We start from the raw sequence: 24,528 nt of genomic DNA, 5'->3' as shown, positions 1-24,528 counted from the left end.
CATGACACAAAAATCCACATAAACCACTCTATATATGCTACTTTGTATTAATGCAGGTTATATTTCTACTGATCTTAATAATTTATTGATAATTTACATTTTTGTATATTAATAAAATTAGTTTGATGAAATTAATGAGACAAATTGAACACAATAATATAATTTATAGGGAAATAGAAAATCATAGTATAGTGTTTAAAAAGGGAGGCTCTTCCAGTCCTAAGTGTATATACAAGAAAAAGAAAAAAATATGCTCACATAAAAACCTATACATAGGGCAGCCCCCGGTGGCTCAGTGGTTTAGTGCCGCCTTCAGTCCAGGGTAGGATCCTGGAGACCGGGGATCGAGTTCCACATCAGGCTCCCTGCATGGAGCCTGCTTCTCCCTCTGCCTGCTTCTCCTTCTGCCTGTATATGTCTCTCATGCATAAATAAATAAAATCTTAAAAAAAAAAAACCTATACACAAATGTTCATACCAACATTATCTATAATAGCCAAAAATGAAAACAGTCCAGTGTCCATCAACTGATGAATGGGTAAAAACAATACAACATCCACACAATGGGATATTATTCAACTATAAAGTACTGATAGATACAACAACACGGATGAACTTTGAAAATGTTATGCTTAAGTGAAAGAAGCAAGATACAAGGCCACATACTGTGTGGTTTCATTTATGTAAAATGTCTGGAATAGGCAAATCTGTGGAGACAGAAAGTAGATTTGTGGTTGCCAGGGGATGGGTGTGGGCAATAGTGAGTCCCCACTAATGGGTAAGGTTTTTTCGGGGGATTGTTGAAAATGTCCTAGAATTAGATGGTGGTGATGGTTACAAACTTTGGTGGCTTTGCTAAAAAACACTGACTTGTATACTTTAAAGGGATGAATTTTATGGTATGTAAGTTATATTTTAGTTTTAAAAGGAACAGGGAACTGTTTGGTGTTTGAACCTCAGCTTTGTTACTTGTTAGTTACATGACTTGGCCAAATAACTTCATTTATAATTTCTCAAGTTTTCTTATCTGTAAAGTGTGTTTAATAGTAGTACATTCTTCATGGGGTGGATTGTGATAAACAGGAAGCACTCAGTAAGTAAGTGTTGCTACTATTGTTAATAATTCCAGTTTTAGCATGGCCAAACATGGGCTATTCTGATTAACCTTTATAAGAAGAACCTTATATAAAAAATGTTCACAATTTGGTAAGGAGTTAGAATATAATTCTTATCTTACTTTTGACTTATAAGTGGAATAGGAATGAAATACTGATTTGAAGTGTTAATATTCAGACTTTTTTCTTTAACACAAGTGTCAATTTATGAATGCCAGTTTAAATACCTTTATGTTTTCACTTTTAAATTTATACTTGGCCATGGGGCACTTACCTGGCTGGCTCAGTCAGTAGAACATGCAACTCTTGATCTCAGAGTTCTACATTCAATCCCCACGTTTGGCATAGAGTTTACTTTAAAAAAAGATAAAACTTACACTTCACCTACTTAAGTGCTTCTTAATAATGAAGGATAGTGATTTCTGCATTGAATAATTTTATGGTATGATCTAACTGAATTATGAGAAGATAGAGTTAAAAGTCAGTTATTTATAACTGGGGCACTTAGTAATTCATTTTTAAACTCCACTAACAATTTGGTTGATTACTTCACTACCAGTTTAAAATATGTTTTTAGGGATCCCTGGGTGGCGCAGCGGTTTGGTGCCTGCCTTTGGCCCCGGGGCGCGATCCTGGAGACCCGGGATCGAGTCCCACGTCGGGCTCTCTGCATGGAGCCTGCTTCTCCCTCTGTGTCTCTGCCTCTCTGTCTCTCTCTCTCTGTGACTATCATGAATAAATAAATAAAATCTTTAAAATAAAATAAAATAAAATATGTTTTTAATTAATACAGATTCAGCGTTTATTGGAAGCGCAGTCTCTGCAGCCCTGTTCCCCTAAGACAACCTCTGTTGAAGACACAGTGCAAGCTGCAAGACAAATGGATCTGGTTTCCATGGAAGCACAGTCTTCCCCTGGCTTGCACATGAGAAAAAGTGTAAGCATTGCTGTGAGCACAGGTAATGTCTTTTTTTTTTTTATTTGTAAGGAATTTTTTTTTTAAAAACTGCTTTTCGTATCACTTTAAAATTTATACATTAAATTGGTGTGTGTTACAAACAGAACCAAAGCCAAGGTGAAGAGAGTATCACTTAAGTCTTCATGTAATTTTACTTTTTGTCAACAAGAACTATATCTGATGAAAACAAATGTGAGTCCACCAACATAATACATGTTTTTACTACTTTCCTGGACTGAACCCAATTCTTATAAGAAAAGTCATCTGTGTCTTGAGGGATCAGGGAAGGTTTGTTTCATCCGTGCATTATTACTGATTCTGGGCATTGAAGGGTATTTAGGGTTTTAGTCGATGAAGTAGAGAGAAGGTAGAACAGGGTGGGTAGAGAAAATAGCAGGGGTGCAGTGAGAAAGCAGGGCTCTGAATCGTCCAGTGTGGTCCTGCCTATGGAGAGCGCTTATTATATCCTTCACAAAGGAATGTCTCTTTTATTTGATAAACAACATTGAAGGCCTTTTTGAAAAATCAATTAATAATGTAAATGACCTATATTTGTTTACATGTTTGTTCACCACCAGACCATGAGATCTTTAAAAATGTCTTCAAGAATGTCACCAAGACCTAGCGAGATGCCTAGTACATAGGATGATGATGGTAGGAATGAAGAGAAAGAGTTGTGTAGGGTGATAGCTTTTGATAACTAATTGGATGTGGTGATTGGAAGAGGTAGGATTCTATAGTTACTAAATGTGATATAATACCCTGGTTTGGATCCTGAAACAGAAAAAAGAACATTAGTGGAAAAATCAGTGAAATCTAAATAAAGTCTGGAGATTTAGTTAATTTTAATGCACCAATATTGGTTTCTTGCTTTTGAAAAATGTGCCATTAATGTAAGGTGTTAACATCAGGGCAAACTGGTGAGGAGTATACGGGAACTTTATCTTCTCTATGAATCTAGAATTATTCTAATATTAAAAGTGTGTTAAAAATGAAAATAAAAGTTACTCCAGGATTTTCAGCTTAGATGACCTAGGGAAGGCATGTTAGAGGAGCAAAAGAGAGAGGATGGCGTTCACTCTAAGTATCTGTTGAATTTGAGCTGCTTTGGGAAGTGAAGATGGTGATACTCAAACATTTGAGGAATGAAGATGGTTTGGTGACCTAAGACTTGCAAAAGTAACAGATGAAGATTTGAGAGGGAGAAAAGGAAGGAAGACAGATTTCTATATTCTATCTCTGAACCCGTTTGTTAACTGTCCATGTAGAGGGGAGCAAGGAGGGAGAGTGGAGGAAGAAACTCATGTACATTTATAAGCCAGACATTACTGAGTATTAGGCAAGATTCTTTGGCTGCAAGTAATATAAACCACTTTGAAATAATTTAAGCAAGGAAGAAGAATTTACTGGAAGGATATGAGGATGTTTCATGAAAACCAAGGCCAAGAATGGGCTGGACTTCAGGAAAAGACTAGAACTAGAAACTGGAATACCATTAAGACTATCCAGCCTAGTCTACATGGCTGTTTTACCCAGTTTTTTCTAGCTCACCTAAAGCTCCAAAGTATATGTGTTATACAGTTTTAGCCATGTACACAAACCAGGTTACTGTCCTTCAGTCTTATTTCAAATTGCAGAGAACCTGAATGACCTAGCTTGGATTAGAGTTCTATCCCTGGTTCAATGGTAAGGGGATTGAGAAGCATGTAATAGGGACATAACTGCCAGAGTCTCACCTTTGTTAATTGCAGGGACGGGTGACAGTTACCAAAGAAAGTTTGTGTGTGTGTGTGTGTGTGTGTGTGTTGTAGAGGGATGGTGGACAAGGAGTTGGTGGGTATTGTGAGCTAATCAAACATAGGTACCAAACATACCAAAAAGTGTAGTATCCTACTAGAAAACTCTGTACTTTTACTGTATTATAGCTGCTTCTCATCTGTATCTGTATCTCTATCTGTACTAGACTGTAAACTTTTGGGATCCGGAACACTGCCTTATTCCACTATTGTATCTCATTCACTAACATGATTCCTAAATCATAATGTGTGCTGAATAAAAGATAATTGAATGAAGTCATTTACATGGTTAAGCTGATATTGTGAAACTGTCTTGAAACTTCAGGTATTCAGCTTGGATGATCTGGGGTAGTTATTACTTATATGCAGAAAAAAGCATTATTAATAATTATTAGAACTAAATGGCTTTTAAAAGCATATTTATTCTACAATGATGATTAATTTTCTAAAGGTATATATTAGTAAATATTCCAGAAAAATAGCAATACTTACATAAATTTTTCATAATTGTTTTTTCTTTTAAGATTTATTTATTTATTTGAGGGCACCTGGGTGGCTCAGCTGGTTAAACGTCTACCTTAGCTCAGGTCATGATCCCAGGGTCCTGGGATTGAGTCCCACATCAAATTCCATGCTCAATGGGAAGCCTGCTTCTCCCTCTACCCCCTCCTCCTGCGCTCTCTCTCTCTCTCACACACACACACTCTCTCTCAAATAATAAAATCTTTTTTTTTTTTTTTTTAATAAATTTTTATTTATTTATGATAGTCACAGAGAGAGAGAGGCAGAGACACAGGCAGAGGGAGAAGCAGGCTCCACGCAGGGAGCCCGATGTGGGATTCGATCCCGGGTCTCCAGGATCGCGCCCTGGGCCAAAGGCAGGCGCCAAATCGCTGCGCCACCCAGGGATCCCAAATAATAAAATCTTTTAAAAAAATTTTTTAAAAATTTGGGGGAGCCTGGGTGGCTCAATGGTTTAGCGCCACCTTCAGCCCAGGGCCTTATCCTGGAGACCCGGGATCGAGTCCCATGTCAGGCTCCCTGCATGGAGCCTGCTTCTCCCTCTACCTGTCTCTCTGTGCGCACCCCCCCCCACCCCCCCGTGTCTCATGAATAAATGGATGAAATCTTTTTAAAAAATTTTTTTAATTTAAAAAATATTTAATTGAAAAAGAACGCGTGTGAATGTGATTGGTTGGGGGTGGGGCATAAGGAGAGAGTCTTAAGCAGACTTCTCACTGAGTACAGTGCCTGTAATGGGGCTCGATCTCATGACCCCAACATCATGACCTGAGCCAAAACCAAGAGTTGGAGACTTAACCAACTGAGTCACCCAGGGTCCCCAAACATCTGATTTTTAAATATTTGCCTGATATTACATAAGTCTGGTATGTCTCTAAATATTCTCATAAATATTGTATTTAAGGATAGAAATCAGAGAGCCTAGCGACTGGTATTTTATATATTTTCCCTTGTTTTTTCAGAACAGCAGTTATCTGCACATACACATACACCCCAAATCGTATTCAGAACCTTCTTATGTGTAACATGTCATTTGAGAGCCACACTTCTTGAAGAGACAGGGCCCAGAATATCTCCTTTCCCTTTGTATCCCAGGTGGTTTTTTGTTTTTACCTTTTTATTTTTTTTATTATTATTATTTTTTGTCAATTTTTTAAAAAGATTTATTTATTGATTTATTCATGATAGACACAGAGAGAGAGAGAGAGAGAGAGGCAGGGACACAGGAGGAGGGAGAAGCAGGCCAGGAGCCCGACACAGGACTCGATCCTGGGACTCCAGGATCGTGCCCTGGGCCAAAGGCAGGCACTAAACCACTGAGCCACCCAGGGATCCCTGTTTTTACCTTTTTAAGTAGGCTCCACACACAGTGTGGACCCCAACATGCTTGAACTCACAGCCCTGAGAGCCATCTAATCTGGGCTGAAATCAAGAGTCAGACGCTTAACCAACTAAGCCACCCAAGTACACCCCCCCCCCCCACCTTTGTACACCAATTTTCCATCTTTTCACCTTACTCTTTATGGCATTTCTGAGAAGATATAATATGAAAACATTTCTAGGTAATTGTGTTAAAATAATACAGTTAGAGGTTTGCAGAAGATTATTTTTATAGTAGAATATTTGTTTCAGTATCTCGTTAATCATTTAACCTCCAGGTGCCAGCTTGTTTTGGAATGGAGCAGGTGATAATCAAGAGCCTGAATCTCAGCTAAGGCAAGATGATACCAAGATTTCCAGTGAGGACATGAATTTTTCTGTTGATGTTAATAATGAGGTCACAAGTCCTCCATGTAGCACGTCTTCATTAAAAGCAGTTGATATTCCCAGCTTTGAAGAAAGCAACATTGCTGTGGAAGAGGAATTTAATCAATCACTTTCTGTATCCAAGTAAGGTGTCTTTGAACATTCATCCCCTTTTTTTTCTTTTTAAATTCTAATCTTTTTGGTGTTTTAACTCAAACTATTTGTTTTATAAATTGTATTTTCAGTAGTGTCTTTCCTGATAGGGTTCTTACGAAATTGACAATTATGGCCCCTCTATAACTATTCCCAGATGTCAGTCATCAGAAGTGTTTACAGTGTAGCTGAATCAGAACATCTGAAGAAAATTTCAGAAATATATATATACTTAGGCCTCACTGTAGAGATTCTGATAATTAGGTCTCAGATGGAGATGGGGCCCTGAAATTTATAAATTTTTAAAGATTCTGCATATTGCAATTATATATAATAATTTATTTTTGAAAAATATAGCCTGAATATTTACATATGAAGTGTTATCTGAGATTTACTTCAAAATAACTTGGTGAGGGGGATCCCTGGGTGGCTCAGCGGTTTAGCACGTGCCTCTGGCCCAGGGCACGATCCAGGGGCCCCGGGATCGAGTCCCATGTCAGGCTCCCGGCATGGAGTCTGCTTGTCCCTCTGCCTGTGTCTCTGCCTGTCTCTCTCTCTCTGTCTCTCTCTGTGTGTGTCTGTCATAAATAAATAAATAAATCTTTAAAATATAATAATAACCTGGTGAGGAAAAAAGAAAAAAAAAAACAACCTGGGGGGAGAGTAAATGGCTAGAGGTATAATTAGAATAAGGTTCATTGTAAGTAGGGTTTTTGTTTTTTTTTTTTTAAGATTTATTCATTTAGAGAGAGAATATGTTTGTGGGAGGTGGGGGCTTGGAGCAGAGAGAGAAGGAGAGAGAGAACCTCAATCAGACTCCATGCTCAGCATGGAACCTGACACGGGGCTCGATCCCAGAACTGTGAAATCATGACCTGAGCTAAAGTCAAGAGTCAGCCACTCAACCAGCTGAGCCACCCAGGTGCCCTGTGAATAGGTAATTTTTAAGTCTGTGTATAATGGTTGTTATACTACCTATCCTCTTCTGTGTTTAAAAATTTTCAGGAATTTTTTTAAGTTTTTTTTTTTTTTAAGATACTTATTTATTTTTTTGTGTGTGAGAGAGAAAGCTTGTGCATGAGCAGGAGGAGGGGTGGGGGCAGGGGAGCAGGCTCCTCACTGAGCAGGGAGCCTGATGCAGGACTCAATCCCAGGACTCTGGGATCATGACCTGAGCCAAAGGCAGACGCTCAACCGACTAAGCCACCCAGGTGCCCATGAAGATTGTTTTTTGTTTTGTTTTGTTTTGTTTTTAAATTTTTTTTTCTTATTTTATTTATTTATGATAGGCACACAGTGAGAGAGAGAGAGAGAGAGAGGCAGAGACACAGGCAGAGGGAGAAGCAGGCTCCATGAACCGGGAGCCCGACGTGGGATTCGATCCCGGGTCTCCAGGATCGCGCCCTGGGCCAAAGGCAGGCGCTAAACCACTGCGCCACCCAGGGATCCCTTGTTTTGTTTTATTAAACAAGGACCTCAAAGTAATTTAGATCTTCAGGATATTAGGAAACAATTTTAACTATCTTTGAGCTTCTGATAAGTGCTGTCACAGAACTAGGCCCTAGAGATTGAGCAATAGGTTAGAAAAAACTGCTAACTTCTTAGAATTTCCATGACTTGGAGAGGTAAACATATTATTAATAAATAATTTAATTTCACATAATGACAACAACAGCTCTGAAGAAAATAAACCAGAGTGGTCAAGTGGAGTGTACCTAGGATGGTAGCAGGGAAGTGAGGACTATATTAAGTAGGCGGTGGTAAAGGAAGCCTTCCCTAAGGAGTTAACAATTTGCGCAGTGATTAGAATAACAAGGAGGAGCCAGCTCTGAGAACACCTGAAAAGTGTTCCAGGTGGAAGAAATGGCGGGTGTAGACCCTGAGGTGTGCACGGGCTTCACAGTTCAAATTAAGTGGGGGCTTTGGAGGATGTGGAAAGGAGCTTTGAATTTATTCTATGCTTATTAAATCCAGGAGGGATTTTAGACAACAGAATGATAAATGATTTTTCAGTTTTTAAATAGCTGTTCTGTGGCAAATGAACTGATGGAGTTTAGAGTGGAAATAGGGAAACTGGTTAGTATAGTAAAGGCCAAGTGAGAGAGCTTGGACTTGTGGAAGTATTAGGAGGAATCAGGTATAGAATAAACAATAAATTTGGAAGTAGAGGAATGATATAGGTATAAAACACCGTATGTAACAGTTAAAAGGCGAATTTGGTGGTGGGGTGGCATGGGGCAGACAACTGATTTTTTTCTTAAGATTATTTATTTGAGAGAGAGACAATGTGAGAGAAAGCATGAGCAGAGGGAGAGGCAGATGGCGAGGGAAAAGCAGACTCTCCACTGAGCAGAATCTCCCTATGCGGGGGTCAATCCTAGGATCACAACCCGAGCCAAAGGCAGATGCCCAACCAACTGAGCTACCAGGTACCCCCAATTTTTTTTTCTTTTTTAGGATTTTATTTATTTATTCATGAGAGAGACAGAGAGAGAGAGATAGAGACAGGCAGAGGGAGAAGCAGGCCCCTCCCAGGGAGCTCAATGCGGGACTCAATCCATGGACCATGGATCACACCCTGAGCTGAAGGCAGACAGACACTCAACTGCTGAGCCACCCGGATGTCCCACCCCTGATTATTTTTTTAAATTATAAACCTTGTGATAATATTTGGCTTTTTTTTTTTTTTTTTGCTTGATACATTCTAGGTACATTTTATTTTATTTTCAATTTAAATTTTAGGTAGTTAACATACAGTGCAGTTTCTGGAGTAGAATTCAGTGATTTCTACACAGAATACAGTGGTTTCTGGAGTAGAATTCAGTGATTCCTCACTTACATATGACACCCAGTGCTCATCACAACAAGTGCTCTCCTTAATACCCATCACCTTTCTAGTCCATCTCCCCCACCCACATCCTTCGATCAACCTTCACTTTGTTCTCTGTTGTTAAGAGTCTCTTATGGTTTGTTTCCCTCTCTCCTTTTTTCTTTTCCCTTTCCCATATGCTCATCTGTTTTCTTTCTTAAATTCCACATATGAGTGAGATCATGTGATATTTGTCTTTCTCTGATTCATTTCACTTAGTATAGTACATTCCAGCTCCATCCACATTGTTGCAAATGGCAAGATTTCATTCTTTATTTCATTCTTTTTGATGGCTGAGTAATATTCCAGTGTGTGTGTGTGTGTGTGTGTGTGCGCGCGCGCGCGTGCATGTGTGTACACACACCACATCTTCTTTATCCATTCATCAGTTGATGGACATTTGGGCTCTCTCCATAGCGTGGCTGTTGTTGACAATGCTGCCATAAACATTGGAATGCATGTACCCTTTCAAATCTGTATTTTTGCATCCTTTGGGTAAATACCTAGTAGTGTAATTGCTTGCTCCCGGAGTAGTTCTGTTTTTAACATTTTGAGGAACCTCCATACTGTTCTCTAGAGTGGCTGCAGCAGTTTGCATTCCCACCAACAGTACACCTGTTGTTTCTTGTGTTGTTAACGTTAGGCATTCTGACAGGTGTGAGGTGGTATCTCATCATGGTCTTGATTTGTAGTTCCCTGATGATGAGTAGTGTTTAGCATCTTTTCTTGTGTCTGTTGGCCATCTGGATGTCTTTCCTTAGAAAAGTGTCTATTCATGTCTTTTGCCCATTTTTTAAGTGGGTTATTTGGTTTTTGGGTGTTGAATTTGGTAAGTTCTTTTTTTTTTTTAATTAATTAATTTATTTATGATAGTCACACACACAGAGAGAGAGAGAGAGAGAGAGAGGCAGAGACACAGGCAGAGGGAGAAGCAGGCTCCATGCACCGGGAGCCTGACTTGGGATTCGATCCTGGGTCAAAGGCAGGCGCCAAACTGCTGCGCCACCCAGGGATCTCTGAATTTGGTAAGTTCTTTGCAGATTTTGGATGCTAACCCTTTATCAGTTAAGTCATCTGCAAATATCTTCTCCCATTCTGTAGGCTGCCTTTTAGTTTTGTTGATTGCTTCCTTTGCTGTGCAGAAGCTTTTTATCTTGATGAAGTCCTAGTAGTTCATTTTTGCTTTTGTTTCCCTTGCCTATGGTGACACGTCTAGTAAGAAGTTGCTATGACTGAGGTCACAGAGGTTCCTGCCTGTGTTCTCCTCTAGGATTTTGATGATTTCCTGTCTCACATTAAGGTCTTTCATCCCTGGGGCTTCTGGATGGCTCAGTGATTGAGCATCTGCCTTTGGCTCAGGTCGTGATCCAGGAGTCCTGGGATCAAATCCCACATTAGGCTCCCCACAGCAAGCCTGCTTCTCCCTCTGCCTATGTCTCTGCCTCTCTCTCTATGTCTCTTATGAATAAATAAATAAAATCTTTAAAAATAAAAAAGGTCTTTCATTTTTCTTGAATTTATTTTTTGTGTACAATGTGGGAAAGTGGTCCAGTTTCATTCTTCTGCATGTTGCTATCCAGTTTTCCCAACACCATTTGTTGAAGAGATGGTCTTTTCCATCAGATAGTGTTTCCTGCTTTCCTGAAGATTAGTTGACCATAGGTGCACCTGGGTGGCTCAGTCGGTTAAGCATCTGCCTTCAGCCCAGGGCATGATCCCAGGGTCAAGCCCCGTGTCGGTCTCCCAGCTCAGTGGGGAGCCTGCTTCTCCCTCTCCCTCTGCTGCTCCCCCTGCTTGTGCTCTCTCTCTCTCTCTCTCTCTCTCTCAAATAAAATCCTTAAAAATTTTTTTGTTGACCATATAGTTGAGGGTCCGTTTCTGGGTTCTCTATTCTATTCCATCTATGTGTCTGTTTTTGTGCCAGTACCATACTGTTTTAATGACTACAACTTTCTAATATAGCTTGAAATCTGGAATCATGGGACACCTGGGTGGCTCAGTGGTTGAGTGTGTGCCTTTGGCTTAGGGTGTGATCCCGGAGTCCTGCATCGGGCTTCCTGCAGGGAGCCTGTTTCTCCCTCTGTCTATGTCTCTGCCTCTCTCTGTGTCTCTCATGAATAAATAAATCCTTAAAAAAGAAAGAAAGAAATCTGGAATCATGATGCTTCCAGTTTTGTTTTTCTTTTTGAGAATTGCTTTGGCTATTTGGGGTCTGTTGTGGTTCCATACACATTTTAACAATGTTTGTTCTTCTAGTCCATGAGCATGGATGCTTTTCTATTCCTTTTTATCCTCTAATATTTGTCATTTTAAATTATTCTGATTACCATAATGAGTAAAACAATAACATGTTCCTCCAGAAAACTAGAAACATTTATCTCCTTTGCTCAGTATAGTATATTTCATGTAACTTAAATTCTCATTGTATGTACCAGAGTGTATTTTAAAAGGTTTGTAAATATGTCTCCCCCATTAGATTGAATTTCTGTAGGACAAGGATCATAATAATTTCCTGTATCCTTAGAACTTGACCTAGTGTATTGTTCCCCATGTTACATATTTTGTATGAGTTCAGTGATAGGAAAAACAATTTAAGGTGAGCCCCACAATAAGTCCATATTTTGTTTGTAATAATACAAAGTGAGAACAAGGGTGCCTGGTTGGTTCAGTCAAAAGAGCATGTTACTCTTGATCTCAGAGTTGTGCATTTGAGCCCCACATTGGGTGTAGAGATTACCTAAATAAATTTTAAATACTTAAAAACAGCTGAGATCAAGGAGGAACTAGCTATTGCTATCCTTATTTATTCTCATTGACTTTTGTAAACTGTAAAATTTTTTTTTTGAATTATAGGGGTTTTCCCCTAGAAATAGGTTTTAAGTCAGAACTTAAATATCTTCACTCCATTGTGGTTTTTAACTTGAGAAACCTATCTGAGTTAATTGGTAGAATGTAGTTCATTGCTTTCGCAGGGCAGCTAATCAGCTCTATTGATTCCAGCACATAACTAGATGTAAATCTGATTTTCAGCATAATATATTGATTTGGATTAAATACTGATTTCATTGTGTCTGTGGTGGTTTTGGTGCTTCTATAGGATTCTTCCCAAATACGTGGTCTGATTCATGCTGTGCTTCCCACTGCTAAGTGTTCATACATGGCACCTAACCACCTGGGTTCCCTGTCCCCCTTGGATGTCTTCCTGGATCTTTCTCTTTCTGATGTCAAAGCATTCTGTGAGGGATAAATTTATTTGCCTTGAAGCATAATTGGTAACTGGAAGCTTTTTCCCAGTGAAGAACAGTGGTATGTGTTATTTACAGAAATTTTCATTTGAAATAATTTTATTTTCTTTAGAAGTCATACTTTGGACATACCTACTAATACTTGTCATAGAATCGTCTTTTAAAATGTTGTTTTGGGGTCCCTGGCTGGCTCAGTCAGTAAAGCATGTGACTCTTAATCTTGGGGTTGTAAATTCAACCCCCACATTGGTATAGAGATTATTTAAGAATTAAGATCTTTAAAAAAAAAAAGATAAAGTAAAATTTTGTTTTAATCTTAAATCTTTTGAGGTTAAAATCTTTAATGTTTTGGTTCTTTTATTTTTCCTTTGTTTTTGCTTACTAGGTTAAATGCCAAAACTGATATTTTAAAATTCTTGAAAATGCAGTATAGATGAGTGATTATGATTAAGATGATAAGCTCTGGTGTCAGACTGCCTGGATTTGAATCACAGTACTGTGGCCAGGTTTTGTAATTTATGGATGACTTGGTTTTCTCATCCATAAATGGAGATAATAAAAGCACCTATCTCAGGATTCTTGTAAGGGTTAAATAATTTAATATATGTAAAGCATTTAGAACAGTGCCTTTGTATCTAATTATTGTTATCATCTAGCTAAAGTTGGAGTAAGGCAAACTCAGTAACTGACACAGATTCTCCTTAAAAACAAAGTGCTTTGCAAATGTTTGGATGATAAAACCTGCTCAGTACAAGTAATTTTCCAAAAAGCCATCAAAATCTCTGTAAAGACTAGATTTCTTCTTCTGTTTGAGAGTTTGGTGTTTTCATTGGTATTAGTTAACATGGCTGAAGATAAAAGTTCAATTTGATGTTTGGGGAACAAGGGGAAAGCAACAAGAGATGAAGAAAACTAACAATTATGATTCACTAGTTTCTGGTACTATGGCTAGGCGCTTTGTATCTCCCTTGATCCTGTCACATTTTTTTTTAAGCCAGGGAAATGGATATTTTCTTTCTTTCTTTCTTTTTTTTTTTTTTTTTTTTAAGATTTTATGTATTTATTCATGAGAGACACAGAGAGGCAGAGACATAGGCAGAGGGAGAAGCAGGCTCCCCAGAGGGAGCCCAGTGAGGGACTCTATCCCAGGACCCCAGGATCATGACCTGAGCCGAAGGCAGACGCTCAACCACTGAGCCACCCAGGAGTCCCTTTTTTCCCTTTTCATAGATGAGGAAATCAAAGCCGAGAAAGATTAAAAATTTTACACAAAACATGATGAACACACAGATAACTGTGTTATAAATGAGAGTATATGTGACATAAGAGATAAAAGGAAGTGCTAATGGGGGTTAAAAGAAGCAAGAGAACATATACAGTTAGAGTTTTAGAGGAAGCAGACTTTTAAAATGACCCCTCGAGGGGTGTCTAAGTGGCTCATTTGGTTGAGCATCTGCCCTTGGGTCAGGTCATGATTTCAGGGTCCTGGGATCAAGCCCTGTGTGAGCCCTGTGTTGGGCTCCTTGCCCAGAGGGGAGTCTGCTTCTCTTTCTCCCTCTCCTTCTGCCCCACCCCCCTGATTTCTCTCTCCCCTCGCTTCCCCAACAAATAAGTGAAATCTTAAAATAAAATAAAATAAAATATAATGACCCCTCGAGGGTGGGTAGTTTGACAAGTGTGCCAATTTAGATGCAATAGAGCAGTTAATCCTCAAGTCCTTGGCATTTGAGATATTCAGGCCCTTCACCATTTCAGCATCTCTGAAGGTTGAGATCCAAACGGTTTTGTTTTTTTTTTTAAACTTTACAAGCGATATTGTTGTGCTACCAAGATTGAGAACTACTGCATTGTGTACTGAAAATATATGGATTGAATTCAGAGTATTATTAGTAATCCAGTTTGTTTAGAATATAAAGTAAAATGGGGTATTGTAAGAAATTGGCTGAAAAGCCAAATTGACTACCAAATTTTGGAGCACTTTGGTTGGCAGAATAAGGAATTGTGTTTGTTTTAATAAATCATTTAAGGTTTTTGTTTATTTCATTGTTTTGATAAAAAATACATAACCTAAAATTTACCATCTTACTGATATTTAGGTATAGTTTGGTAGTGTTACGTACATTTACATTGTTGAAAAACAGATCTTTAGACTTTTTTCATCATGTAAATCTGAAACTCTATACCCATGAAAGAATAACTCCCCTTTTTCTTCCCCCACCCTCCTCCCCCAGCCCCTGGTAATCATTATTCTACTCTTTTTCCCTGAATTTTACTAGATACTTCGTGTAAGCAGAATCATACAGTATCTGTCTTTTTATGAGTGCTTTATTTCACTTAGTATAATGGTCTCAAGGTATTCATCCATGTTGTAGCATGTGACAGGATTTCCTTTCTAAAACTGAATAATATTCCGTGTGAATATGTATATACCACATTTTGTTTATCCATCCATCAATGGACATTCAGGTTACTTCTGCCTGTTGGCTATTGTGAATAATGCTGCTGTGAATATGGGTGTGGAAGTATCTTTGTGAGCCCCTGCTTTCGATCCTCTTGGATATATACCCAGAAGTGGGATTGCTGGATCACAAGGTAGTTGTGCTTTTAATTTTTTGAGGAACCTCCATACTGTTTTTACTTTATAAAATAAAGTTTATAAAATATTTTTTATATTTTACTCCATACTGTTTTTCCATAGTAGGTGCAATCATTTTACAGTCCCACCAACAATGCAAGGACTTTTGTTTGCCAACACTTATTTTCTGGGGTTTCTTACAGTAGCAATTTTAACGGGTATGAGGTGATAGTTCATTTTTGATTTGCATTTTTCTTTCATGATTACTGATGATGTTCATATACCTGCTTGACATTTTATATCATCTTTGGAGAGAATGTCCTTTGCCCATTTTAATTAGGTTATTCAATTTTTTGTTATTAAGTTGGAGTTCTTCATGTGTTTTAGATATTAACCCCTCATCAGACACATAATTTGCAAATATTTCTTCCACTTAAGTTTTTTAAACAGGTACTTTTCTCTGTATAAAATTTATTTCTTGGTTATACCTGAAACTGATAAAACATTGTGTGTCAACTACACTCAAAAAAAATATTTTTTTAAGATTCAATTCTTGGTATTTATTTTTTTTAAGACTTTATTTATTTTTTTTAAAGATTTTATTTATTCATGATAGAGAGGGGGGAGAGAGAGGCAGAGACACAGGCAGGGGGAGAAGCAGGCTCCATACCAGGAGCCTGATGTGGGACTCGATCCCAGGACTCCAGGATCACACCGCCAAAGGCAGGCGCCAAACCGCTGAGCCACCCAGGGATCCCCCAGTTCTTGGCATTTAATTAAGTATACCAAATTTGGATACTAAATGAAATTATACAACAATTTCACTGAAGTTCTTTTGAGTCAGATAAATTCACTGGGTCTTTACTGGTTTAAATGTAATTTCATCTTAAGGAAGAGATGGTGACTTGGAGAGCTTCTTCTGGATTTTAAGAACAGTGTATCTTTGTGTCTGAGATACCAAGTAATAATCTTTGTTAAAATATTTGTGCATTATATTTTTGTTGTTTTCCTTCAGGATTTCAGACTTCTTTATCAAATTTTATTTGAGAAAAAGAAACTCAATCTAAAATTATATCTTTATTAAGCATTTTTATTTTGAAATTTTAGATTTACAGAAAAGTTAGAAAAATATAGAGTTTACCCAGATTTCGCTAATGTTAACACCATGTATAACCATAGTAAAATGATCAAAACCAGGAAATTAACATTGGTACAATATTATATTAAACTGCAAATTCTAATTGTACCAGTTTTTCCAATAATGTCCTTTTCTGTTCCAGGAATCAGTATAGGATTCTACATTGGTTCATTAGTTATATCTTATTAGTCCAATCTGTGACAGATCCTCAGTCTTTTCTTGTCTTTCATGACTTTAACACTTTTGATGAGTCAGTTATTTTGTAGACTATCTCTTAATTTAGGTGTGTCTGATACTTTCTCTGATAATTAAATTGAAGTTTTGCATTTTTGTTAAGATACCACAAAGAGGTGGTATAGCCCTCCCCTCTCAGTGCATTCTGTCAGTGGGTTACGTGATATCACATTATTAACTTTGAACTCACAGCTCTCAGATGACACCTGCTAGTTTTTATTACTATAAAGTTAAAAATTTTCCCCTTGTAGTTAATAAATGCTTTCAGAAAGATACTTGAGACTGTGTAAATATTCTCTTCTTGAGCTTTCTCCCTCTGATTTTTGCATCCATCTATAGATATGCCTGTAGCAATGATTACCATAGTATTTGCCTCCTGATGATTTTTTATTTTCCTCATTCCTTCTACATTTGTAAATTAGATTTCTTCTGTAAGGAAAAGCTGTTTACCTTCTCCTCTGTTTATGTATTCATTTATTTATGTTGGTGTAGACTCCTGGACATTTCTTTTATTCTATGAGTTATAATTCAAACTGTTATTTGCTTAATTGTTCCAGTTTTGGTCTTTGGGAGCTCTTTTAGGTTGGCTTCTGCTTCCTTTGGAAAAACCCTCATTCTTTTTCAAGCATGTTCTTAGTTTTTGGCACCACAAGATGTTCCAGGCTTATCTTGTATTTTCCCTGCCCCAACCTACAGAAACCAGGAGCAATGGTATCAGAGAGAAGCTAAGATCTGAGCAATAGGTATGTCATTGCTACTTTGTATCTGTGTGCTTCTAGGCCCTCCTAGTTGGATATACACACACATTCTTACTTATTTTTACATGTATATCTATATTTGAAAATCCTTGACTTCATACCATCCTCTTATTCCAACCCAACACAGCCCTTTTTCTTATTTATACCTCTTTCCCCAAGAGTGAGAAACCAGACTTTCATGTACACTATAGTTACTTATTTGTACAATTCTAGTGTACACATACAATAATTTCAGAATTGCTAAGAATTCTGAAATGGATCTAATTAGAGTATGTATATTGTTTATAATTCTTTTTGTCTTTAGCCTTACAATATCCAATGAAAATACCTTTCTCCATAGTTATTTCAGGTAGGTTATTTTCCTTCACATTTCCTTATGTGGTTATGTTATTTGTTTGTAATACTGTTAGGCTGATTTGTTACTGCTTGTATTCCACTTGAGGGTCCCTCCATATTCTGGCTGATTTTATTTGTTCTTTAGGTATCTGAAACATTACTGTGGTTTTAACAGACCAAGTTAGATAAAAAGGTATATACTCAAAGAAGTATTGCTCCCTTCTCATTCTTGCCACCTTATTCCCAAATTCCCCTTTTTCCTCTCCCTTTCCCAACCATCTCCTTTAGATAATCAATCTCTCTAGTTACTGGGTTACCTTTCTTGTATTTCTTTTGCACAAGTGAGCATATGTATCTGTATTATCTTATGATACTTTTTTCTTATATGAAGCATAGAAAGGTAGCATGCCGTAGGTATTTTTTTGAACTTTTCTCTTTTCCCTTAACAGTGTGTACCAGAAATTACTCCAAATGAGTCCTAGAGATCTTTATATGGCTGTATAATAACCCACAATGTGGCTATGACATAGTTTAATAAATACTTTTCCTGCTTATGAGTATTTAGACTGTTTCCAGTATTTTTCAATTACAAGCATTGCTAGAGTGATTACCTGGGGGCATATTTTTTTTTTTGAAGAGTTTTAGAAATGGGATTTTTGTATCCAAGGTTAGGTGCATGCATAATTTTGTTAAATATTTGCAAGTTTCCCTATAGAAGGTTGTACCAGTTTGCATTCTCAGCAGCAATGGATGAGATTACCTGTTTTCCCACAGCTGTGCCAACAAAATATATTGCCATATTCTTTTTTAAGATTTTATTTATTTATTAATGAGAGACATGGAGGAGAGAGAGAGGGAGAAAGAGAGAGAGAGAGAGAGAGAGAGAGAGGCAGAGACACAGGCAGAGGGAGAAGCAGGCTCCATGCAGGAGCCCGATGTGGGACTCGATCTTGGGTCTCCAGGATCAGGCCCTGGGCTGAAGGCAGCGCCAAACTGCTGAGCCACCTGGGCTGCCCTATATTGCCATATTTAAAAAGTTTTTTGCCAGTCTGATAGGTGATAAATGGTATATTGGTGGTGTTTTCATTTCATTTTAAAAATTATGAATGAGTTGGATCATTTCTCACGTTGAGAGTTATTTTAATATCTTTGTGCATTGTTAGTTTATGTCTCGCACTTTTTTCTTTTTTTAAGAAAATATTTGTCTATTTATTCTTGAGAGACAGAGAGAGAGAGAGAGAGAGAGAGAGAGAGAGAGAGAGAGGCAGAGACACAGGCAGAGGGAAAAGCAGGCTCCATGCAGGGAGCCCGACGTGGGACTCGGTCCCGGTCTCGAGGATCACGCTCTGGGCCGAAGGCGGTGCTAAACCGCTGAGCCACCCAGGCTGCCCTCGCACTATTTTTCTGCTAGAGTCTTGGGTCCTTCACCCTCCAATTTTCAGGTGTTCTTATATGTTAGAGATGTTAGCGCTTTGTAGTATATGTTGTGAATATTCTCTTCCGGTTTGTCAGTTGTCTTTTGACTTTGATGTTTTTTGCCATGTAAAAATTTTTTATTTTATGTGGTCAAATTTGATTTTTTTCCTAGAATTATATCTTAACTGGTATTTTACAAATACTCATTTCAGTTAATAATTTACTGAGCTTATCATATACCAAATGAGTACTTGGCACTTCATATCAAGTTAAAATTAAGCAATATCAGGGGGCACCTGGGTGGCTCAAGTTGGTTAAGTGTTCGACTCTTAATTTTGGCTCAGGTTTTGATGTCAGAGTTGTGAGATCGAGCCCCGTGTCAGTCTCCGCACTGAGCATGGAAGCCTACTTAAGATTCTCTTTCTGCCCCTCAAAAAAAAGACAAAAATTAAGCAATATGGGGAAAATTGGAAATCAGCTGAGTTTTAAAGATGTGTGGATAGAAAAATTATACCTATGAAATGAAATGCTATGTAACAATTAAAACTTGTTTTTGTTTTTGTTTTTTTAAGATTTATTTATTTATTCATGAGAGAGAAAGAGGCAGAGACACAGGCAGAGGGAGAAGCAGGCTCCCTGCAGGGAGCCCAATGTGGTACTCAATCTCGGATCCTGGGATCATGACCTGAGCTGAAGGCACATGCCCAAATGCCAAGTCACCCAGGCATCCCTAAGACTTGTTTTTAAAGAATATTTAGTGAAATGAACTCATGATATTTAATGTTAGGTTTTAAAAAGCAGCCTCCAGGGGCACCTGGGTGGCTCAGTGGTTGAGCATCTGCCTTCTGCTCAGGTCTTGATCCTGGAATCCTGGGATCCCCTGCAAGGATCCTGCTTCTTCCCCTGCCTGTGTCTCTGCCTATCTCTCTCTGTGTCTCTCATGAATAAATAAATGAAATGTTTAATATTACTTTCTCTATAATAATGACAGATTATTCATGTACCAGATGTTTTTAAATATCGCTTTCCAGGGATCCCTGGGTGGCGCAGCGGTTTGGCGCCTGCCTTTGGCCCAGGGCGCGATCCTGGAGACCCGGGATCGAATCCCACGTCGGGCTCCCGGTGCATGGAGCCTGCTTCTCCCTCTGCCTATGTCTCTGCCTCCCTCTCTCTCTCTGTGACTATCATAAATAAATAAAAATTAAAAAAAAAAAAATATCGCTTTCCATAATAAATTTAAAACTATGTATTTACGTGCTAAGTTTGAAAGTAATAAATGGCTCATTGGATAAAATTTGAAGAATACATAAAAGCATAAAGAAGGAAAGAAATACTACCAAATATGTAACGTGATTATAAATGTCAGCTTATGAACTCTCATTTGCAGGGATCTTAACTATATCTTAAAATTTCAGTAAAGAAATAGTATATTTAAAATTTTTAGATACTTGCATCAAGTTCAGGAGAAATCAATAGGTTGTTTGCCAGCTATTAAAAGAAGTGGTCTAAATATAAATAACATGACTTTAAAAGGTGTTATTATCTGGTTTATGTGCAGTTTATCAAGATGAGAACTGAAAATACAAACCAGAATGCTGTTTGAGTGTTACTCTTTATTTCAAAGTTACTACATCTCAAATATATGTTAAAGTATCTTGATACTGACACATTATTTATATCCTTTCAAGCAGCTCTTCTCCAGCTGTGAAAAAAGAACCTGATGCACCTGTGTTCTTTCCGAATTCCATGCTGGCAGAGGATGTAAGCATGTGTTTACAGAGTGGACCAACAGAGGGTGCCAGTGACAACTCTGTAACATCAGGGGAACCAAAAATTGAGCAAGTAATGCATCCCTTGCCTCATCAACCACCAGACAATCAGAAGATATACCAGGATTTATTGGTAAGAAAATGTAACCCATTTCATCTTTTCTTAGATGATTATTTAGTTTAGGGGAGACTATTTAAGCCTCTCCTATCCTTAAACTGATTGGGACCTTTTTTCCCCCCAAATATATGATGTATAATTTGTTTCTTTTAGCTTTTCATAATGATGATAACCTATAAGCATGCCAGTTACCAAATTCTTAGCCACGAGGGGGAAAAACCCTTATTTTAAAAATAGTAGTGTTAGTATTAAGCCAAATTCAAAGTAAAGTTAGGGGTGCCTGGATGGCTCAGTCGGTTAAACATCTGACTCTTGATTTCAGCTCAGGTCATGACCTGAGGGTTGTGAGATCCAGCCCTGAGTCAGGCTTCATGCTGAGCATGGAGCCTGCTTAAGATTCTCTCTCCTTCTCTCTCTGCCCTCTCCCCACTTGTGTGTTTTTTTTTTTCTCTCTCTCTCTCTCAAAAACAAAACAAAACAAAAACACAAAAAAACAAAAAACTTAAACCAAAGTAAAGTTAGTACCAGAAAAATCAAGGAACAGTTTGCAGGAAGTTTGAAAATTGGAAGGTAGGAGAATATTTATGGCAATATTTGTTGCATTCAGGTTAAGCAGATTTTTATTGAATACTTAGCTTAGTCTAAGAAAGTGAACTGAGTAAAAAGGGGTGCGTGGGTGGCTTAGTCTGTTAAGCATCTGACTCTTGTTTTCAGCTCAGGTTGTGATCTCAGAGGTCATGAGATCAAGCCCTGAAGCGGGTTCTGCACTCAGCCAGGAGTCTGCTTGAGGATTCTCTCTCTCTGCCTCCCCTCTGCCCCTCCTCCACTTTGTGCTCTCTCTCTCAAATAAATAAATCTTAAAAAAAAAAAATGAGCTAAGTAAAGTGAATAATATAAAGATGATAGTCTCTGCTCTTGAGAACCTAGGGGAAATAGCACTTAGATACCAGTAACGAACAATTATAGGATAGTCTAAGAAGCAAAGGCAGCATGTAATAAAAAGGAATAATTCCAGTTGGAAGAAATAGTCATCTGGTCATCTTGGAAAAATTAGAATGTAGAGGGCAGCCCAGGTGGCTCAGTGGTTTGGCGCTGCCTTCAGCCCAGGGCCTGATCCTGGAGACCCAAGATCGAGTCCCACATCGGTCTCCTGCATGGAGCCTGCTTCTCCCTCTGCCTGTGTCTCTGCCTCTCTCTCTCTCTCTCTCATAAATAAATAAATAAATAAATCTTTAAAAAATTAGAATGTAGACTGAGACTTGAAGGTTGAATGACCCTGGCTGTCACTTCCATCCAAACTGTAGACTTGGGAATATTTGATTTCTCCATACTTCATAGGGCCTTGATGTTCATCAGTGAATACATAGTTGTTATTTGCCTGCTGGGTCCTATACTGGTAATGGCAGCTGTGCACCCGGGATGAAATGTTCTAATGTCAAGAAGGCAGAGATAGTATCACAGGTCATTCTCATTCAGAGGGAGAAAAGAGAGGAGTCAAATTCTGAAAATAACATAAAGATCTAATTTATAAATAGTTACATAAGCCCTGGAAAACACTTGAAATATTACTCATAATTTTAAATCTGTTGGTTTTAAAATGAACAAATTCTCAGCAAACATTCTAAATTTCCTCTAGGGTCTGATAAAATCATTCCTTAAGATGGGTCTCCTTTATAAAAACCCTATTAAAAAAAACCTTCCAAATATACTTGATTCTTTGTGGTATTTGGCTAGATATTATTTTGCTTTTCCCTGGCTTTACTTATGCTATTTACATTTTGTTTCATAGGATTGTTAACAATGGTTTTTCAAATATCTCTTTTTTCTTTTTGTCAGAGTCAAGTGAACCACCTACTGAATAACTCCTCTAAAGAAACTGAGCAGCCATCTACCAAAGCAGTTATTATCAGCCATGAATGCACCAGAACACAAAATGTTTACCATACAAAGAAAAAAAAACGTGATTCAGGCCTGGTAGACAAAGATTGTGTTCTTAATGCAACCCTTAAACAGCTAAGAAGTCTTGGAGTAAAAATAGATTCTCCCACTAAAGTGAATAAAAATGCACATAAAGTGGATCACGCCAGGTAACTAAAATTTGTTTTGTTTACTTCCAAATTTTTATTTAAATTCTAGTTAATTAACATCCAGTGCAATATTGGTTTTTGGAGTAGAATTCCAGAGTAAGTGGTTATCACTTACAAACAATACCCAGTGTTCATTGTAACAAATGCTGTCCTGAGGGGTTCCATGGGTGGCTCAGTGGTTGAGCATCTGCCTTTGGCTCAGATCATGATTCCTGGGGTCCTGGGATTGAGTCCCCACATCAGGTTCCCCACAGGGAGCTGCTTCTCCTCTGCCTATGTCTCTGCCTCTCTCTCTCTCTCTCTCTCTCTCTCTCTATCTCTCATGAATAAATAAAAAAAACCTACAAAACAAAACAAAACAAAATGCCATCCTTGATACCTATTACTCTTCTAGCCCAGTCCCCTACCCACTTCCCTCCATCAACCCTGCTTCTTCTTTCTTTTAGATTTTCTTATGATTTGTTTCCCTCTTTTTCCCCCTCCCATATCTGTTTTCTTTCTTAAATTCCACATATGAGTGAAATCATATGATATTTGTCTTTCTCTGATTCATTTCACTTAGTATAGTACATTCCAGCTCCATCCACATTGTTGCAAATGGCAAGATTTCATTCTTTATTTCATTCTTTTTGATGGCTGAGTAATATTCCAGTGTGTGTGTGTGTGTGTGTGTGTGTGTGTGTGTGTGCGCGCGCGCGCGCGTGCATGTGTGTACACACACCACATCTTCTTTATCCATTCATCAGTTGATGGACATTTGGGCTCTCTCCATAGCGTGGCTGTTGTTGACAATGCTGCCATAAACATTGGAATGCATGTACCCTTTCAAATCTGTATTTTTGCATCCTTTGGGTAAATACCTAGTAGTGTAATTGCTTGCTCCCGGAGTAGTTCTGTTTTTAACATTTTGAGGAACCTCCATACTGTTCTCTAGAGTGGCTGCAGCAGTTTGCATTCCCACCAACAGTACACCTGTTGTTTCTTGTGTTGTTAACGTTAGGCATTCTGACAGGTGTGAGGTGGTATCTCATCATGGTCTTGATTTGTAGTTCCCTGATGATGAGTAGTGTTTAGCATCTTTTCTTGTGTCTGTTTGCCATCTGGATGTCTTTCCTTAGAAAAGTGTCTATTCATGTCTTTTGCCCATTTTTTAAGTGGGTTATTTGGTTTTTGGGTGTTGAATTTGGTAAGTTCTTTTTTTTTTAAATTAATTTATTTATTTATGATAGTCACACACACACAGAGAGAGAGAGAGAGAGAGAGAGGCAGAGACACAGGCAGAGGGAGAAGCAGGCTCCATGCACCGGGAGCCTGACTTGGGATTCGATCCTGGGTCAAAGGCAGGCGCCAAACTGCTGCGCCACCCAGGGATCTCTGAATTTGGTAAGTTCTTTGCAGATTTTGGATGCTAACCCTTTATCAGTTAAGTCATCTGCAAATATCTTCTCCCATTCTGTAGGCTGCCTTTTAGTTTTGTTGATTGCTTCCTTTGCTGTGCAGAAGCTTTTTATCTTGATGAAGTCCTAGTAGTTCATTTTTGCTTTTGTTTCCCTTGCCTATGGTGACACGTCTAGTAAGAAGTTGCTATGACTGAGGTCACAGAGGTTCCTGCCTGTGTTCTCCTCTAGGATTTTGATGATTTCCTGTCTCACATAAAGATCTTTCATCCTTCTTGAATTTATTTTTTGTGTAA

At 38.2% G+C, this 24,528-nt stretch overlaps 1 protein-coding gene across 3 annotated transcripts in view; it reads left to right on the top strand.

Moving 5' to 3' along the window:
* Positions 1–24,528, top strand: part of STIL (STIL centriolar assembly protein) — a 64,922-nt gene that overhangs the window by 31,115 nt on the left and 9,279 nt on the right. For 2 of the 3 annotated variants that reach the window (XM_041739204.1, XM_041739202.1), the window contains exons 13-16: positions 1,909–2,074; positions 6,050–6,281; positions 20,550–20,763; positions 22,585–22,835. In XM_041739204.1, the coding sequence (XP_041595138.1) occupies positions 1,909–2,074; positions 6,050–6,281; positions 20,550–20,763; positions 22,585–22,835 (863 nt within the window). The remainder of the gene's footprint in view (positions 1–1,908; positions 2,075–6,049; positions 6,282–20,549; positions 20,764–22,584; positions 22,836–24,528) is intronic. The other variant, XM_041739203.1, reaches the window with a different exon arrangement.

Source organism: Vulpes lagopus, chromosome 23 (genome assembly GCF_018345385.1).
Source record: "Vulpes lagopus strain Blue_001 chromosome 23, ASM1834538v1, whole genome shotgun sequence".
Taxonomy (NCBI): Eukaryota; Metazoa; Chordata; class Mammalia; order Carnivora; family Canidae; genus Vulpes; species Vulpes lagopus.
The sequence above is the reverse complement of the archived record's forward strand: the minus strand, read 5'-3'. Positions and strand labels throughout refer to the sequence as shown.